At 39.3% G+C, this 21,388-nt stretch overlaps 1 protein-coding gene across 5 annotated transcripts in view; it reads left to right on the forward strand.

Annotated features, from left to right (window-relative positions):
• AFF3 (ALF transcription elongation factor 3) overlaps positions 1–21,388 on the forward strand; it is a 563,963-nt gene that overhangs the window by 194,386 nt on the left and 348,189 nt on the right. For all 5 annotated transcript variants that reach the window (XM_073664860.1, XM_073664861.1, XM_073664864.1 and 2 more), the window contains one exon: positions 8,700–9,512. In XM_073664860.1, coding sequence (XP_073520961.1) covers positions 8,700–9,512 — 813 coding nt within the window. The remainder of the gene's footprint in view (positions 1–8,699; positions 9,513–21,388) is intronic.

Here is a 21,388-nt window from a genome sequence, read left to right on the forward strand (position 1 = left end):
CCTCATTGTCCCCCAATGCACGTTGGGATGAGATGAGGCTGGGCTGTGTGTAATCGACCGCTCCGGCTTCTTGATCCATCTCATCATACTCTGGCTGCAATGCCTCCTCTTTAATTCTCTGCAGAGAGCGTTGCAACAGACAGACAAGTGGGATGCTGACGCTAATGATGGCGTCATCGCCACTCACCATCTGGGTGGACTCCTCAAAGTTTGTCAAGATGGTACAGATGTCAGACATCCAGGTCCACTCCTGAGGTCTTATATGTGGAGTCTGACCTGAATATCGACGGCCTTGTTGTAGCTGGTACTCCACATCTGCTCTCTTCTGCTCACAAATCCTTTGCAACATGTGGAGGGTAGAGTTCCAACGTGTGGGGACATCACACACCAGTCGGTGTGACGGAAGCTGCAAACGCTGCTGCAACACAGCAAGGACGGCGGAAGCTGTAGCCGACTTGCGAAAATGAGCTGACAGGTGGCGTACTTTAACGAGCAGATCTGGCAACTCGGGGTACAATTTAAGAAACCGCTGAACCACGAGGTTAAGCACATGAGCCAGGCATGGTACCTGTGTGATCTCGCCTCGCCTCAGAGCTGCCACCAGGTTACGGCCATTGTCACACACGACCATGCCTGGATGTAGGTTCAGCGGTCTCAGCCACAGATCTGCCTGCTCTTTCACAGCTGTCCCAACTCACAAGCAGTGTGAGGTTTCTCACCTAAGCTTATGAGTTTCAGCACAGCCTGTTGCCACTTGGTGGAGGCAGTACTGCAGTGCTTCCGGCTTGTAACTGATGTGTTGATATCTGAGATGGAGGCTGAACATGAGGAGTCAGTTACTAGATCATCCACCACCTCCTCCTCTTCCATTTGACCACCACGATCCTCCTCCTCACTTCCTGGCAATTGTGTCTCGTCATCGTCCACCTCTTGTGACAAATTGCCAGCGTCGACTTCCTATGGCCGTGGCTGTTCAAATATTTGGGCATCGCTACATGGGATCTCCTCTTCCACCACTTCAAGTGAATCAGGTGAGGGGCACAAATCTGGAAATGGACCAGTGAACAGCTCTTCAGAGTGTCCAAGTGTGGGATCAGTTGCTGTCTGACGACACTCGGCATGGTGGGAGGAAGGAGCATCAGGGTGAGGAGGAGTATGCGGTCGAGACTCACGGCTACTAAGAGTCGACAGTGTGGAAGACAGGACTGAGGTGGTGGTGCCCAGGTAACTGGAAGTATTATCTGCTATCCAATTAATAACCTGTTCACACTGATCAGTACGCAATACTGGTGTTGTTCTGTGCTTCCCTAGTAATTCGGTCAAGAAGTGGGAGCGAGAAGATGTGGCTGTTGGTTGTGGCACATTTTCACCTTGGCCACGGCCCCGTCCTCTGCAATCACCATCACCAGAACGTCCACTTCCACGTCCCTTGCCACGCGCATTGCCCATTGTAAAGGAAGTAAAATAGCTTACACTCGCACTATCAATGGAAAAAGGGTAATAAAAAGTAGATTAGAACCATGGAAGAGGAAAACCACAGTTCTATTTCTCTGGCCTACACCCGACTCTTTTAAACAATCTGAGCAATCAGGGAGAAACTATTACTGTTTTTCTTTACGGAAAAAATACCAAAAGCTGAATAATAGAGATTTCTTACCGTGGAACAGCAAAACCACAGTTATAATTTACTGGTGTATACCAGACTTTTTTAAATATATATATTTGCGACTGAACAGTGAGCGACACACTCAAACTGTTTTTTTTAGATACAAATGGCCCAAAAGTGGATAATACGGAGGTTTGAACCGTGGAACTGCAAAACCACACTTGTATTTCTCGGGCCTACACCAGACTATTTTCAACAGATATATTTGTGTCTGAACAATCAGGAGACACTATTATTTATTTTTTTACGGCAAAAAATGCCAAAAGCAGGATAATAGAGATTTTTTACCGTGGAACAGCAAAAGCACACTTCTGTCTCTCTGGCCTACACCAGGCTATTTTCAACAGATATATTTGTGCCTGAAAAATCAGGGAGACACTATTATTTTTTTTTTTACGGCAAAAAATGCCAAAAGCAGGATAATAGAGATTTTTTACCGTGGAACAGCAAAACCACACTTCTGTCTCTCTGGCATACACCAGACTATTTTCAACAGATATATTTGTGTCTGAAAAATCAGGGAGACACTATTATTTTTTTTTTTACGGCAAAAAATGCCAAAACAGGATAATAGAGATTTTTTACCGTGGAACAGCAAAACCACAGTTATAATTTACTGGTGTATACCAGACTTTTTTATATATATATATTTGCGGCTGAACAGTGAGCGACACACTCAAACTATTTTTTTAGATACAAATGGCCCAAAAGTGGATAATACAGAGGTTTGGACCGTGGAACTGCAAAACCACACTTCTATTTCTCTGACCTACACCAGACTAATTTCAACAGATATATTTGTGTCTGAAAAATCAGAGGCACACTTTTTTTTTTGGGGGGGGGGTGACACCAAAAGGTTAATAAGACGGGTATTTGTACAGTGTGAAGGAGGGGGGAAAAAAAGAGGATTTAGATGAAAAAAAAAAGATTTTTCCTGGCCCCCGAGACCTGGAGCTAAGTCCAGCAATTTCAGCAACAGGAGCACACAGGACTGTAATGCAGCGTTTGCTGGTATAACCACTGCGTCTCCTATACAGCCTGCCTGATATCTGGGATGGATATTAGTCCTGAGAAGGACTATTTGTTTGATCTGGCAGCCTTTACAGACCCTACACTAACTATTTCGCAGTATATATCTCTCCCTAAATCAGCAGCGCTGTCCCTACACTGTCTGATCCCTGCCGTCTGTGTCCAAGATGGCGGCGCCCGGTTTTAAATACTCGAGGTGACGCTGTGCGGCCAGCCAATCAATGTAATGCCCACAACCAACATGGCTGCGGCATTACAGTGACTGGCTTGCAATCCCTGCATGTTCATTGGCTCTGTAAAGAGCGCCAAACATGCAGGGCGGAGACCCGAGCTCCCGCCCGAGTAACCCGGAAATGCTCGGTGCTCGCCGAACATCCTGAGTAGCGTGATGCTCAGGCGAGTACCGAGCAGTGTCGAGCATGCTCGCTCAACCCTAAAAATGAACCCATACAAGTCAAAGGAGCTATATGTGCTTGTTTTGAGAAAACCTTACTGCATTTCCTATTCTGATCCATTTTTGTATATCAGACTCTCCCATTCATGTATTCATGTATGTGGACTATCTGTGAGTTATCTTTTTTTACAGACTTTTTCCTTCAATATAATTGAACATGGTTGTGTTAATGTCTATAAGGCTTCCATACACATTAGATAAACTTCAGCCATGCCCGCTGTTATTGGCGGGCTCAGCCGTCAGTCTATTGTGTATGTAGGCCTCACAACTTTCCCCCAACGGATGATGTCTGGGGAGATAATTATCCAGCTTGTTCAATTTTGGACGGCCAATCCTTTTAATTTTGGCAACATATGACACCGCCAGGGAAATCTGGCAGCAGCTGTCTCATAGAGAAGACAGGAGAGCTTGGCAGGGTGAGCACACCTGTGTATGTGGAGCCAGAAGAGCTAGATGACACCGGAACAAAAAGTCGAACCATCATTCAGCCAACAGCTATCTATTGTATTTAAGGCCCCTTATATCCCAGCCTGCAATGGTAAATGATCATGGTTTAACTGTTTCCAAAAATATAAGTTTACCCTTTTCAGCAATGCAGTATTTAGCTAATCAGTTAAGATGTGTGATATTGTGTATATAACAAGTCTATACACCTCTGTTAAAATTACAGGTTTTTGTAATGTGATTAAAATCGTAACAAGAGAAATAATTTAAGAACTTTCTCCAGTTTTAATGTCATCCACAATCTGTACAGATCCATTGAGAAATAATCTGAAATTATTTTGACAGGGAAAATAAAAATAACAAAACTGAATAAGTGTGAACACTGTCATATAAGTGGGGATTTGGTTGCAGAATTAGCCAATCACATTGAAACTCATGTTAAATATTTTTCAGTACACATCTGCCATCATTTACAATTATTTTGATTAACCTCATATAAACTTTAGCTGTCTGGAAGGATTTCCCTAACATTTTTAGTTGCATTTTACAGCAAAAGCCATGGTCCAGAAACTGCTTACAACACAGCAAAGGAATCTCATAGTTGAACTTTATCAGTCAGGAGAAGGGTACAACTAATTTCCATGGCATTAGATATACCAGGAAACACTGTGAAGAAGATAATCAATAAGTGGCTTAAATTTGGCAAAACAGTGACCTTACCTAGAACTGGACATCCCACAAAAAGACAAGAACCAAATTTGTCTGGGAGGCTGCCAATAAGTCTATAGTAACATTAAAGGAGCTGCAGGAATTTCTGGCAAGTACTTGCTGTGTACTGCATGTGGCATGTGAGACAATCTCCCATATTCTTCAAATGTCTGCCCTATGTGGTAGGGTGCCAAGACAACATTTTTTATAGCAAATAAAAACATCCAATCCTGGCTATGTTTTGCCAAAACCTGCATCACATTTGCCAAAAGCATGTTGGAAATGTGTTATGTTCTGAAAACACAGAGGTTGACCTTTTTGGCCATAATTCCAAAAAGTATTTTTGCACTAAAAGAACACTGTGCATCACCGACAGAAAACCATACTCAAAGTGAAGCATGGGGGGGGGGAGCATTATGCCAAGTCAAGATGGAGGAAATTATGAACAGTTCCAAATAGTCAATTTTGCAACAAAACCTTCAGGCCTCTGCTCAAAGTTGACGATAAAGAGGAATTTCACATTTCATCACAACAATCCTCAGCATACTTCCAAATTAACAAAAGACTGGCTTTACCAGAATAAGATCAAAGTGATCCAGCCCGAGCCCAGACCTGAATCCAATTGAGCATCTGTGAGTGACCTAAAGAAGGCTGTACACAGGAGATGCACTCTCAGTCTGACAGATTTGGAGTGCTGCTGCAAGGAAGAATAGGGAATGATTGCTAATTTTAAATGTGCCATGCTTATAGACTCCTAACAAAAAAGACTGAATGCTATCATAAATTCAAAGGTTACTTCAACAAAATATTAGTTTAAGAGAGTGCACAATTATGCAACCACATTATTTTAGTTTTTTTTTCCACCCAAAAAAATTTGCTTACTTTCCAATTGAATTGTACAAATTAAGTGTAATTAAGCAGAATGTGTAATCAAATGGTAGCCTGGCATTGGTAGTACAATATCAGGCCGCCCTACCTGGGCTCACCACTGCTGTTTCCTGTCACTGCTCACCCCTGAACTCTGAGTGATCGGTGACAGGGGGACAGCTCTGGGCTACAATAAAATTGCACCTGGCTCCCAACCACAGCTATAAACTGGACAGCCCAGGGGACATGCCCAGTTCACAATTGAGGCAACCAGAGGATAGGAGACCGCAGTCTCGTATGGCCTAAGGCTGCCATATTTGCGGTGTGTAAGTGTCATGCTCGGACACACCAGCAAATAAAAATGGCAGCCCCCAGCAGCTGCAGACACAATTAATAAATGTTAAAACATGATATTTTGAAATTAAATTATTATATAATCAATAATTATAATTAAAACAAATATAAAAATCACAGCACATTCGCTTTAGAGGTGGAAAAAGTTCTGAAATTATTCTTCCTGGTATGATTTTTAACATGACAAAAACCTGGCATTTTAACGGGGTGGGGTGGACTTTTTATATCCACTGTAAATAGTTTGCTGTTTAGGGTTATCCTGCTATAAAAGCCGTTTTAATAGACTTGTCCAGCATATCACTAGCAGTCAGACTGTCTATTCTCTTTGAGTTTGATTGAATCAAGGACCATGGAGGCAGGACTTAACATTGAGTACTATTTTGTTTCTTTGTTCTCTCGGTAGATTATAAATATGTGTCTAAGGTTTGGTTTCCTAATACAGAGCTGCATAGATGTAGATTTATAAGATAATATTCTGGCACTTGCTATAAGAGGAAGTACGGGAGCTAACTGCTCAATGTCATACATTGAACTCAATAATAAGACAATATTCTGTTATGTCTCTTGTGTCCTTAAGTGGGGCTGTAAGCAGCTTACAAAAAACATCTAGAGACAAATGTTTTACAAATGGAAATTGCTTGCACAGCTATTCCACCTGTATCATCTCTAAAACAATGTGTGGTTAATAACTCCATTACAATAACTTTGCATGAAGACATTTGACAATCACAGTAACCTTCTAAGCAGTATGCCAGAAATGGCTCAAATTTACAACTAAGGCTACTGATATGGAACTGAACTCACCTTTATGCTCTACACCTCTAGCCCGTGGGATTGAACCGCTATGAGGCAGCCTCCTCCAACTTGTTTTACCTGGCAGCATGCCACAGTACATGATACAGAAAGTAGCTCTGTTGCACCTTGTGCAGCGGCATCTCCCTGCTTCTCAGTCACTCTCTTACACCGGTATTGCTTATCTTCCATCCAACAGTCCACCAATCACTTTCTCTTCCGCTTCTCTCAATTGCGACCAAATGGTCGGCACATGATTGGAAGTATGCAAACCACATATGGAAAGGCCACTTGGTGAGCACGGGGAATGTGGAAACAGCAGAATCCTAATAGTGCATCCATTACACAGTTAGGATTCTTTATGTTAGATTCACTGTTAAATTCCATAAATGTCCCGGACCACCCCATTATCATCTTACTAGGAGCATTTGAACAAAGATTGCTATTCTGAAAAAAGGAGCCTAGGCAAAAAGTACATGAACTGTCTTTATTTCTTTAGTGTATTTCCAGTATGTAGCTCAGACATTGGGAGGACTATTTATCTTGGTTGCTTTTGTACTGCATACAGTAATTCCAGCCCTTGTATAATGAAAAAATGGATATAGCTCTAACTTCTGATTTATTAATTTAGGTTTTTTTACATTTAACCCCTTAACACTGAATGACCAATATATCCGTCATGAGCACGTCACTTAGTGCTCTATGACTGATAGGTCCGTCATGCTGATCGCACTGTACAGCTTCTGTACCACCAATGTGATCAGCTGTAGGAGCTCGACTTACACACAGTCAGGCTCCTGCTGTAACTGTTAGGACTAGCATTCTTGCCAATCATAGCAGTTTAACCCCACATATGCCGCTGTCAGGAGTGACAGCGGCACATGAGGAGTTAGAGGGAAAGCGATCCCTTTATTAACCCATCGGAACACCCGCAGTGAGATTTTGGGTTTCGATAAGTTGCTATAGCATACAGAGAACTGATAAAGGCTTCCAGGTCTACCATACACAGCCAATCAGATTCCACCAGGGGTGGGGCCTGATTGGCTGTCAGTTAAGTACTGGCAGGTATAGTGTATTCCACTTTTCTTCTGCAAAAGTAGTAAGGTATTAAAAAAAATTGTTTAAGTTGGATGTCACTGTAATCGTATTGACCCTACTATAAAAAATATAAATATTTAACCCATCTCGTGCACGCTGTAAGAAAAAAATATAAAAAATAATTCCAGAATTGCTGGATTTTGCTCATTTAGCCTCACAAAAAAATGAATTATAAAGTGATCACAAAATTACATATATAGTATGTCATGCAAAAAATGTATGGCTCTCAGAACACGGTGACACAAAAATAAATGATTTTTTTTTTTCAAATAGTCTATTTATTGTAGAAAAGTAGTAAAACATGAATAAAACTATATAAATTTGGTATTACCATAATCGTGCTAACCTGCAGAATAAAGTTAACCTTATTTGTTCAGCACATGAATAGCGGAAAATATGAACTGCAGGTTTTTTATTATCTTCTTTCTCCTCATTAAGAGTTAATAAAAGCTAGGTAATAAGTTATGTGTACTTTAAAATGCTGCCACTGACAAATGCAACGCATCCTGAAAAAAAACACCCTCATATAGCTACATCGACAAAAAAATAAGTAAAGATACTATGGCTCCTGGAATGTAACAAAAACTGAAATAAAATTGCAACTGAAACAAGGGTTCATGCAGACATCTGTGGATCTTGGTCCAATCTCTGACTGCAATGCGCCGACTGGCTGCGGGTCTCCCGACCCGAGCATGACAGCCTCATAGAAATGCATTAAGCTGGCATACTCTGGTCGGGAGATGTGCTGCTAAGTCCGTGCATTCCGGTCCTTGCAGTGATCGATTTACACGGACATCTGCAGGAGCCCTAAAGGCATAAAATGGGCACAGCTCGAATTTTATTTTTTAACTTTGTTGCTTTTAGATTAAAGTAGACATATGGAAATATAAATTTCATCACATATACAGTATTGAAACATATATGAGACATATTAAGGTTGAAATATTTAGAAAAAAATACAAAAATGTTCTTTATTTTTGTGGTTTTAATTAAAAAATAAAAATTATAGTAACGTACTCTTGCTGCATAAGTATAGAACTATACTGTTACTATACTATAGAACTCTTACAAAAAAAAAAGTCTTAATTACTTGGATACATAAAATTTTTACAGATTTTACAGAGTGATTATTAAATATAGTACATATACCAGATTTTCAAAATCTGTCTTGGTCATTAAGTGACAAAAAGATTAAGTCCTTAAGGGGTTAACATGCAAAATGTTTTTTTACAAAATGCTTGTGTTGAGAAATCTCTGTTAACGATGTCTTTTCTTCCCCTTCTTTAGACCAGTAAGGGAGATGAGCTTTCAACTCGTATACAATGTACACTTGGAAACTATGATGAAATGAAAGACTTATTAACGGAAAGATCCAACCAAAGTCATCTAGTGGGCATTCCAAAAATCGAGGCAGTTGCCATACCAGAAGAGAAGAGTGAGGAACATTACCAACAGAACACGGCAGAAAGCCATTACTCAATTTGTCGTACTGTACAGATTGGCATCACCCCTGAAACTTTACCCATAAAGGTAAATACAAGAGCCACCATGGACTGGCAGAAAGCTGAAAATTCCTCTGAGGGACAAAAAACATTAAGCAATGCTAACCAAAGAACCATTGGCTCTCCTAATAATGATTTTACATATGGACAGCAGAAACATAAAATGGAAAAAAATAAAAGCTGCTTACTAAGCCCATCATCATCTGGAAATTCTTCTGACCATCATGTGAGCATTTCATCTTGCATGTTGGACAAGCCTCTCAATAGACAGATACTAAATTCACAAGTAATTTGCAATCTAGAAGTGGAACTCCCCAATGAAAATAAGGCTAGCAAGACAAATAGAAATGGCTCCCATTGCCTGCAGAACTTTCCCACGTCCATTGTCTCTAAACTGAATCCAATCCAGCAAAAGCCAACGGCATATGTTCGGCCGATGGATGGTCAAGATCAAACACCCAATGAGTCACCAAAGCTAAAATTATCAAGTGAACTTAACACGCTCTTTCCATTATTCAGAGGTCTTTCCAACAAAACTGACCCTGACCAGGTACCATGTAATAAAACAGAAACATTTCCAGAACTTGAAGAGGAAGAGGTAGGTGTTATCACAATATTCATGCTTTATTTATGCACTTAATAAGCAAACTATGACAGGTTAATGCAGTTGTTAAAGGATCACTTTTAGGGGGCCTACACACTCCCTATTTAGAAAAATGCCACATTTTTATAATGGTTTTTCTGTAATTTTTTGGTGGTTTTTGTTTTGTCAGATGTTCAGCCAGATGTTAGGTGGATGTCGAAAGATAAAGAGCCAAACAAACTGTGCATTTTTATTTTCTTCAAAACATAGCATGCTGTATGTATGGCAATTTTTCGGGAGTTTTTGCACATGATTTCTTAAAAGAAAAAGACATTTTAATAGATGTGTGAATAGAAATGCATGAAATTTAGTTTTTTTTTTTTATAAACTGAAAACCCTGGCAAAAAACCCTTATGCTGATATCTATTTTTCACGTATATGTTCTATTGACATTTTTCATTCCTAGAACACATACACATTACGATTTATTGAACTATTTACATGTCACTTTTTATGAGACTGCAAACAAATCAGAGAGATATGTCCTATGTCCGCTTTTGAGCAGTCACAGATCAAAATTACTCATACAATCTATGGGTCTGTGAAAAATTACTGATAGCACACATTCCCGTCTGTGTGCTGTCCGCTTTGAATGTTGTAATGGATGAAGCTTTGCAATTTTTCATTTTGGTACATTAAAAAATCACCAATGAAACATTGATGGTAAAAACTGACATACTGACGAAACACTGATGAAAATCTGTCTGTGTTATTACTTACGAGAAAAAGCACTGATGTCTGAATGAGGCCTAAAGGAAGTCCAAGACTGGAATCACACTTGCATTTTTTGTGGTAATTTTTGGTGAATTTAAAAGATATGGTAAATGCAGAGTCCTTTTGAATCCACTTCTAGCTTTGGCTTAAAAACTGCATCAAACATGAATGTGTGATAAAATCTCAATAGACCCAGAAAAGGCAATCTAAGCAGTTTAGTACAAAATTGGAATAATGTGCATTAGAAAAATGCTGTGTTCTTCTTACTTTACAGGAAAAACAACAATCCAAATGACAAACACTATGGCAAAGGATCCAGCACTGTGTCCTGGCTTCCATTGCAAATGGAAACCAGTATGTAGGTGTGAATAGAGCTGTATTATATATATAATTAAACCATAAAAATAGAACGCAGCACAAATTAAATGTAAAAAAGGTGGACTTTTGAGAAATCCTTGAGAAAGGTTCTGTGAACCGAAATGTTGCCTCTGGGCTTAATAAAGTCTATCTTTTTTGCATTTAATTTGGATTGATGCCTTTTTATTTTATTATGGTTTATACTCCAGAACTGACCAGACTTTTGTTTGGAGGCCTGGCACCCACTGTGAATAAAAATTGTGGTGCTTTTCCATATAACATTTTATATATAGAGAGAGAAAGAGAAAAAAAGGTTTATAGACAGCACCCGATATATATATAGTCATGGCCGAAATTGTTGGCACCTTGAAATTGTTCCAGAAAATGAAGTATTTCTCCCAGAAAATAATTGCAATTACACATGTTTTGTTATACACATGTTTATTTCCTTTGTGTATTGGAACAACACAAAAAAAAAACAGAGAAAAAAAGGCAAATTGGACATAATTTCACACAAAACTCCCAAAATGGCCCAGACAAAATTGTTGGCACCTTTCCAAAATTGCGGGTAAACAACTATATGTAATTGCAAAAATTTGCTGGGAGAAATACTTCTTTTTCTGGAATAATTTCAAGGGTGCAGACACTTTGGGATTTGACTGTATGCAGTAAGAGTGACAAATGTGTTTTATTTTATTTAAAGGTTTGTCCCATGACAGACATTAATGGCATCCTGAATTTCTAATAGATTTGGGTATTGGGGATGCATACAAACCTCCTGAATCCTCCTCCAACCTTCATTTCCGACTAGTGCTTTGGCCAGTGACAGGAAAGATGGCACTCTCTCTATTCACAGATATAGAAGTTCTAAATACAACCAAGCCCACCTGTTACATTCAAAGTATGTGCGACTGACTGCATTTGCTCAGGTTCAATTTGCAGCTCTAGTCCTGTATCTAAATACCCTATTCAGGGCTTGTTGATGCCCCTCTAAGGACTCAACACTTAAAACACATGCACAGTACCCACCGGCAGCTACAGGTGCTTTTCCTCACGTGATCGTGCAATGAAGAAGAACAGGGGGTTTGTTCTACTGATTGGTGATGGCCCCAGGGGCCCTCAATGAGCAGTATTTTATTATCTATCTTTTGAATAGGTGATACTCTTAAAACAAAGTTTGGCATGGTGAATATAACATTACTTAAAGATATTTGTCCAAGTTGACATGATAGCATCATCCATTTGCTACAGAGTTGCTGTATATTCATGCTTCAAATATCCCACCATAACCCAAAAGTGCTCTACTATCTATTAGAATAAAATTTGGTGACGGTGTAGGCAACTGGAGACACTGATCTTATTGGAATGATGTGTAGATCTTGGCGCTTCATCACTTTGGTCCATTATCCTTATGGTAGAATGAATAGGCACGATGGATCACTAGATTCGGATAGTGTATCCCGGATTCTATCCCTACTATCAGAATGGTGCAACCAAAAAACTGATTTGTCAGGACGGGCAACATATTTTTAATGTTTGTCTGTCCAGTTTCCTCTCCTGGTTTGACAGGAATGGAACCCGCTGTGTGCTTCTCCTGCTGTACCCATCCGGCTGGCTGTGAGTTCATTTCTGAACGCTATTGTTTTACTCCACAATTCTTTGAGTTACAGTATTTCAGTCTTCCATTGGAGTACCATGTATGACAGAGCATGCCACAATTTTTCATATATCCATATAAAATCTGGAAAAAATGAATCAAATTATGATTTTGTACATAAGCCTTTGCACAATAAATTACTGCCACATAAGTGTGCATGTGTATATATACCATATATACCATTTCACCATTCACAAGGAAAAAATTATTTATATTATATTATAATATATTATAGTTATATTGTTAATATATTATATATAGGGGTAACACGGTGGCGCAGTGGTTAATTAGTGAAATTAAATGGTAATGCCCTCTTTCATTTAATATAAGCCCTCGAGGCAGATTCTCAGGGAGATCTGTGTCTGGCCAATAGATCTGTGTCTGACCAATAGATCTCTACATCTAATTTTCGTATTAAGAAAATTGTAGATTACTCTGGAATAAAACATCAGATCGCAGATATCAAGGTATCATTTTATTCAACTTTCCATGACCTGCATGTCCATATAGATTGCTTAGGAGGGTTGATCCTACAGACATATTCTCTTTAAGGGACTGCTGCCTTTCATTGTTACAACATACCACGTATTAACAAAGCCACCTATTAATTACATGAGTAATTAACACAAATTATGCAAATTTATGGAGACCATTACATTACATCAAAATAGCACTTTACTTAGTCACTTTATTTGACACACTCATAACTTAACGGAGATATTGGAAGCTTGTATGAGTAGAACCAATTTATCTACAAGAAAGCAAGACTTCTGAGATTTAATACTCCGTCACTCTTGGTTACCTTACTATGAAAATGGATAACTTTCAAATTAAAGCTGGCACCAGCCAGTCTGAAGGAAATATAGCCATCTTGTCTTTTGTATAATGCATTACATTTTCATGTCACTTAATGCTTTAAATTAAATTAGAGCTGGTCCATTCTTTCATTTAGTCCACTATGGCAAGTAGTTTAATTACTTCATCAATTAGCAGGAGTCAAATTCTGAACTAAGGATAAAGAACTGATTCATCTCTAGCCACATGCTGCTGCTAATCCCCATCTTCAAGATCCTATCCCAATATGTATTAAGTGTAATAATAATAATATTAGCAAATAACTCCAATCAGAAATGTAGTATAGTTTTTCTGATTCATATGTCACTTACCCCATGTTCAGGGTGTTGCAGTAGATTAGGTATATATAGTTATGACCACTAACAACTACAGTGGCTTGTGAAAGCATTCACCCCCGTTGGCATTTTTTGTGTTTTGCTACCTCACAACCTGGAATTTCACTGTTTCATTTGAGGGTTTGCATCAGTTCATGTAAAGAAAACGCCTACAACTGTGGACATTTGCTTTTCTTCTTTTTGTGAAGCAAACAACAAATAGGACAAAATAACTGAACACTTCAGTGTGCATAACTATTCACCTCCCTAAAGTCAGTACTTTGTAGAGCCTCCTTTTGTGGCAATTACTGATGCAAGTGACTTTGGATAAGTCTCTATGGGCTTTCCACATCTTGCCACTGAGATTTTTTTCCCATTCATCAAGGCAAAACTACTCCAGCTCATTCAAGTTAGATGGTTTCCTCTGGTGAACAACAATCTTCAAGTCTGACCGCAGATTCTCAATTGGATTAAGGTCTGGGCTTTGACTAGGCCACTCCAAAACATTTACATGTTTCCCGTTAAACCAGTCGAGTGTTGCTTTAGCAGTATGCTTTGGGTCATTGTCTTGTTCGAAGGTGAACCTATGTCCCAGTCTCAAAACACTGACAGACTGAAACAAGTTTTTGTTAAGAATGCCCCTGTATTTTGCGCCATACATCTTCCCCTCAACTAGGACCATTTTCCTTGTCCCTGCTGCTGAAAAACATCCACACAGCATGATGCTGCCACCACTATGTTTCACTGTGGGGACGGTGTTCTTGGGGTGATGAGCTGTGGTGGTTTGGCCCCAGACATAGCATTTACCTTGGTGGCCATAAAGTTCAAATTTGGTCCATCTGACCACAGCACCTTCCTCCATACATTTGGGAAGTTTCCCACATGTATTTGCCAAACTCAAAACGAGCCTTACAATTTTTGTGTGTAAGTATAGACTATTTTCTGGCCACTTTTCCATAAAGTCCACCTCTATGGAGGACACGGCTTATTGTGGTCGTATAAACAGATACTCCAGTCTCTGCTGGAGAACTCTGCAGCTCCTTCAGGGTTACCTTTGGTCTCTGTGCTGCCTCTCTGATTTATGCCCTCCTTGCCCAGGCTGAGAATTTTGGTGGGTGGCCCTCTTTTGGCCGGTTTGTTGTGGTACCATGTTCTTTCCATTTGATGATAATGGATTTGATGATGCTACGGGGGATCATCAGAGATTGGGATATTTTTTTATAACCCAACCCTGACTTGTACTTCTCAACAACCTTGTCCCTGACTTGTTTGGAGATCTCGTTGGTCTTCATGGTGTTGTTTGGTTAGTGGTGCCTCTTGTCTAATGGTATTGCAGCCTCTGTGGCCTTTCAGAAAAGGTGTGTATATACTGACAGACCATGTAACACTTAGATTGCACACAGGTGGACTTCCTTTCACTAAGCATGTGACTTATGAAGGTAATTTATTGCACCAGAAAATTTTAGGGGCTTCATCGCAAAAGGGGTGAATACATATGCACAAGCCAATTTTTAGTTATTTGATCCCATAAATTTCATTTATACCTACTGTATATTTTTCTCACTCCACTTCACCAACTTAGATTATTTAGTGCTGATGCGTCACACACAAATCGGAATACAAAAATATTTAAACACAGGTTGTAATTTAACAAAATAGGTAAAAAGCCAAGGTGGGGGGGGTTGTCAATACTTTCGCAAGCCACTGTAACTGTCACTATATCAGTTTTCGCAACCATGAATACCTAAGCTACTGCAATGCCTGCACATAGGGTAAGTGACATAACTAGCCTTCTAATAGGAGGTATTTGCTAATATTATTATTATTATTACACCTACTACATATTGGATAGGATCTTGGAAATGGGAATATACCTTTAACGGTAACCTACCAGCTGATTCACCCTGCACAAAGCACAGGCAGCATGAATCGGAGACTGACTCCGTTATTGCAGCCTTGTATGTGCCACATTGAAATGCAGCCAGTGATGACAGGTCCTGGTGTCTACTGCCAGACCTGCTTGCCCAGTCTAACAGGTCACTTGCTATACATACACACAATAGGAAGAGACCTGTCAATCTACGGGAGCGACGCAGGAAGAAGGTGCCCGGGACCTGTCTCTTAAACTAGTCATCTTGTTTGCATCATCCCTGGCTGCCATTTTATAAGGTATGTTTTCTCTGAAGCCCTACAGTGTTTCAAAGTGAAATACACATGGCTGAAGTGATGAAACCAGTCTCTGCCCATGTTTAGAGCAGCATGAATTTGCTGATTGAGTCTCTTTAACATGATGATTAATAAATAATAAATGTCTGTTTTTATTTTCTGTATATTTATTATTTTTATGCATTTGACACTTTGGATTATTATTAATGAAATTTAATGGGTCTTCGCAGTACGTTAATATTCATCAGCTAGTCTTCAATATCAAATTTGAAGAAGTTCGGTTTAACAAAAAAGGGGTTTAGAGTCATAGCAAACAGCACATCCCTCCTTTGTTTATAAGCAGAGTTCTGTTTGATTTTTAGTGGCTGTACAAGGTAATGTTCCCGAGTCTCAATACCAGGCTCAGCCACTACCCGAAGTACAAAGCTGTGACTGGTGAACAATACAAGGATGAACTTTAATCAGCTGATTGATAGAAATGCCAGTAGTTGGAGCACCACCAATGATTATTGACGGCCCATCCTAATGATAGCTCATCAGTATCAAAGCTCTTACTTTAAATATGAAAGAGATTTCCCATTGTGTATACTTGCATTACCTGTCAGTCACCACAAAGAAAGAAGAGCTCCTATCATGAACTCAGCAGACTCATAACTATTCACATAACATCACAACATAGCATAACATCACAATTGTATCCACTTTAATTTCCGATCTGTGCACATTTTAGTTGTAAAAGAAAAGTTACATTAAAGGGGATGTTCAATACTTAGATATTGATGGCATACATACTTAGAATAGGTCAACAGTATCAGAAATATGGGAATCCCATCATTTGCACCCCCATCATACAGCTGTTTGAATCAATATGCTGTCAGTGGCCTTCTGTTGGCTGTCATTTTTTCTTTACTCCATGCTGTGAGACTGTATTATTAGTAATCTGCAGATTGATGCACGAAACATCACCACAGTCGTTACTTTCAGATAGATGATATAGTATACTTATATTGAGGATATGAACACATCTCTTACAAAAGACATGCAAAGATTAAATTAGCAGCACACCAGCCACCCAGCACTTTATCTAATGCACAAGAGGGACGTTTATGGAAAGTGTTCTTGATGTTACAGCACATATAATATAATTTATATTGTAGTGAAATGACATTTAAGTAGCTATTATAGTGGTACTTATAACTCTCTGCTTGTGCTAAGGCAGCATAATGTGTTCTTTATGAATCTATTCAAGAGAGCACTACAAACCATGCATCGTCTCTGTTCACATGTTACATTTTAAGACTTTTTTTTTCATTTTTTATTTCAGTTAGAACTTAACCCAACTAAATAAATCTTCATGTACCATAATATGATATGAAAGGCATATGGACCTACAGTAGACTAGAGAGCTCATGTACCTTTATGGCAGCACTATTATAATTACCGTATGTATTAAGAAAAGACTGTCAGAATAGCAAACCTTGTACAATTATAATTTATGGGTTAGGATCTGTTATGATTAGTAAAAAAATAGGTTTTCAAGATATCAAAGTTTTTGTTTTCATGAAATGAAGCACATTGGAGAACATTCAGAGCTAAAGTGTAATGCTTTCTATAACCCATAACATGCATGAACTTGAAAAATTAGCATACTAGAAAAGAAAAACTAAGTATTTGTTTTGCTAATGGAAGGAAAGGTACAGATTGGAAAATAGCCCATCCAGCTTCTACCTCCAATAAAATTGAAATAGGAGAATAAAATCATAAACGGAATCTGTCAGGGTCACCATGCCTCACAACACCACCCCCCCAGTACCATTTTAATATTTAATCCTACATCCTAAAAAGTCCCATGTAATATCAGACAATAGTTATTAACTTCACAGAAATCAACTTTCAGTTGTTGTCCTTAGTATGTAGTCCAAGGGGGTGTTTCTTCACCAAGAGCAGTAAGCACTATTCACATAATCCAGGCCTCCTTTTTTACCCCCTCTCCTCCTTCATCGTCACGAAAAATATACATCGTCTTAGCAAGTAATTTCAGAAGTGTTTGAATTCTTTCCAATGTGTAAGACTACATTCCCCATTGTGCATGTACAAGGTGCCAGTGAATCTGGGGAGAGTATAGCAAGCTTCTCTGCGCATGTTCAGGGAAAAGTTTATTTTTAGTGGTATTAACAACTATTATCTGGTCTAACAGGAATATTAAAGCAGTTGTCCAACAGTAGTTTTACATATATACAGGGTGGTCCAAAAGTAGGTGGACAGAAAATAATAACTTTTATTTTGATTTATACAGTGCAGACCAAAAGTTTGGACACACCTTCTCATTTAAAGATTTTTCTGTATTTTCATGACTTTGAAAATTGTACATTCACACTGAAGGCATCAAAACTATGAATTAACACATGTGGAATTATATACTTAACAAAAAAGTGTGAAACAACTGAAAATATGTCTTATAGTCTAGGTTCTTCAAAGTAGCCACCTTTTGCTTTGATGACTGCTTTGCACACTCTTGGCATTCTCTTGATGAGCTTCAAGAGGTAGTCACCGGAAATGGTTTTCACTTCACAGGTGTGCCCTGTCAGGTTTAATAAGTGGGATTTCTTGCCTTATAAATGGGGTTGGGACCATCAGTTGTGTTGTGTAGAAGTCTGGTGGATACACAGCTGATAGTCGTACTGAATAGACTGTTAGAATTTGTATTATGGCAAGAAAAAAGCAGCTAAGTAAAGAAAAACAAGTGGCCATCATTACTTTAAGAAATGAAGGTCAGTCAGTGCGAAAAATTGGGAAAACTTTGAAAGTGTCCCCAAGTGCAGTTTCAAAAACCATCAAGTGCTACAAAAAAACTGGCTCACATGAGGACCGCCCCAGGAAAGAAAGACCAAGAGTCACCTCTGCTTCTGAGGATAAGTTTATCCACCAGCCTCAGAAATCGCAGGTTAACAGCAGCTCAGATTAGAGACCAGGTCAATGCCACACAAAGTTCTAGCAGCAGACACATCTCTACAACAACTGTTAAGAGGAGACTTTGTGCAGCAGGCCTTCATATTAAAATAGCTGCTAGGAAACCACTGCTAAGGACAGGCAACAAGCGGAAGATACTTGTTTGGGATAAAGAACACAAGGAATGGACATTAGACCAGTGGAAATCTTTGGTCTGATGAGTCCAAATTTGAGATCTTTGGTTCCAATCACCGTGTCTTTTGCGATGCAGAAAAGGTGAACGGATGGACTCTACATGCCTGGTTCCCACCGTGAAGCATGGAGGAGGAGGTGTGATGGTGTGGGGGTGCTTTGCTGGTGACACTGTTGGGGACTTATTCAAAATTGAAGGCATACTGAACCAGCATGGCTACAACAGCATCTTGCAGCGGCATGCTATTCCATCCGGTTTGCGTTTAGTTGGACCATCATTTATTTTTCAACAGGACAATGACCCCAAACACACCTCCAGGCTGTGTAAGGGCTATTTGACCAAGGGGGAGAGTGATGGGGTGCTACGCCAGATGACCTGGCCTCCACAGTCACCAGACCTGAACCCAATCGAGATGGTTTGGGGTGAGCTGGACCGCAGAGTGAAGGCAAAAGGGCCAACAAGTGCTAAGCATCTCTGGGAACTCCTTCAAGATTGTTGGAAGACCATTTCTGGTGACTACCTCTTGAAGCTCATCAAAAGAATGCCAAGAGTGTGCAAAGCAGTCATCAAAGCAAAAGGTGGCTACTTTGAAGAACCTAGAATATAAGACATATTTTTTAGTTGTTTCACACTTTTTTGTTAAGTATATAATTCCACATGTGTTAATTCATAGTTTTGATGCCTTCAGTGTGAATGTACAATTTTCATAGTCATGAAAATACAGAAAAATCTTTAAATGAGAAGGTGTGTCCAAACTTTTGGTCTGTACTGTATATGTATGTATGTATGTGTGTATATATATATATATATATATATATATATATATATATATATATATATACACACACATATACAGGTGCATCTCACTAAATTAGAATATCATCAAAAAGTTAATTTATTTCAGTTCTTCAATACAAAACGTGAAACTCATATTATATAGAGTCATTACAAACCGTGATCTATTTCAAGTGTTTATTTTTGTTAATGTTGATGATTATGGCTTACAGCCAATGAAAACACAAAGGTCATTATCTCAGTAAATTAGAATACTTAATGACAGCTTGAAAAATGTTTTTAAAATCTGAAATGTTGGCCTACTGAAATGTATGTTCAGTAAATGCCCTCAATACTTGGTTGGGGCTCCATTTGCATCAATTACTGCATTAATGCGGCATGGCATGGAGGCGATCAGTCTGTGGCACTGCTGAGGTGTTATGGAAGCCCAGGTTACTTTGATAGCAGCCTTCAGCTCGTCTGCATTGTTGGGTCTGGTGTCTCTCATCTACCTTTTGACAATACCCCATAGATTCTCTATAGGGTTAAGGTCAGGCGAGTTTGCTGGCCAATCAAGCACAGTGATACTGTTGTTTTTAAACCAGGTATTGGTACCTTTGGCAGTGTGGACAGGTGCCAAGTCCTGCTGGAGAATGAAATTTCCATCTCCAAAAAGCTTGTTGGCAGAGGGAAGCATGAAGTGCTCTAAAATTTCCTGGTAGATGGCTGTGCTGACTTTGGTCTTGATAAAACACAGTGGACCTACACCAGCAGATGACATGGCTCCACAAACCATCACTGATTGTGGAAACTTCACATTAGACCTCAAGCAGCTTGGATTGTGTGCCTCTCCACTCTTCCTCCAGACTCTGGGACCTTGATTTCCAAATGAAAATTGGAACTATGGGACCTTGTGGAGTGTGTCAATGACTGCCTTCTGGACATCTGTCAAGTCAGCAGTCTTCCCCATGATTGCGGAGCCTACTGAAACAGACTAAGGGACCTTTTTAAATGCTTAGGAAGCCTTTGCAGGTGTTTTTTGTTAATTATTTTGATTTGCTGAGAGAATGACTTTTGTGTTTTCATTGGCTGTAAGCCATAATCATCAACATTAACAGAAATAAACACTTGAAATAGATCACTCTGTTGTAATGACTCAATATAATATATTAGTTTCACTTGTTGTATTGAAGAACTGAAATAAATTAGCTTTTTGATGATATTCTAATTTAGTGAGATGCACCTGTATATATTTGTTTATTTGTGCTGTGAATTACAAATTTAGCAGATACCGCTTCCGGTGTCAGCACAGACCTGTGGAGCGGCCTACACTGGTTCCCTGAAGGCCCCGGAAGATGAGTAAGCCTCCGTTTGTTATTTTCCAATGATTTATGCATTAAAAGAAAATTATTTTTCTGTCTAACAACTCATTTACTGGGATGCAGGATTGAAGATATAGAAAGTACTAAAGGTAGTTTAGGAGACCTAAAAGATTCCCTTTAAGGCATACCTGTTGTTTCATACTTATTGTTTCATGTGACTTTTCAGAATAATCTGGCATCTGTGTGTAAATGAAAATTCCCTCAGCATGCTCCTTAATTTTATGCTTTAGCTGAAGAATTGGGCAGCAATTAACATGTCTCCACATGCACTACCCAGGGAGATAAGGAGATTCTGCTGCCATGTCTTTCAGAAGCACACCCTCAGAAGCTAAAAAACAGCATAAAGGACATTATATAGCAGTACTGGGCAGTGTAGCTGTGAATCCAGCACTGGGATGACATAACTAATAGAAGCAGCACTGCCTTTCTGTATGTCTCTCCATCTTTATTTCCCTCGACCAGCTCTTCCC

This window comes from Phyllobates terribilis, unplaced genomic scaffold, assembly GCF_046119375.1.
Source record: "Phyllobates terribilis strain yellow unplaced genomic scaffold, ASM4611937v1 Scaffold_2__4_contigs__length_985480577, whole genome shotgun sequence".
NCBI lineage: Eukaryota > Metazoa > Chordata > Amphibia > Anura > Dendrobatidae > Phyllobates > Phyllobates terribilis.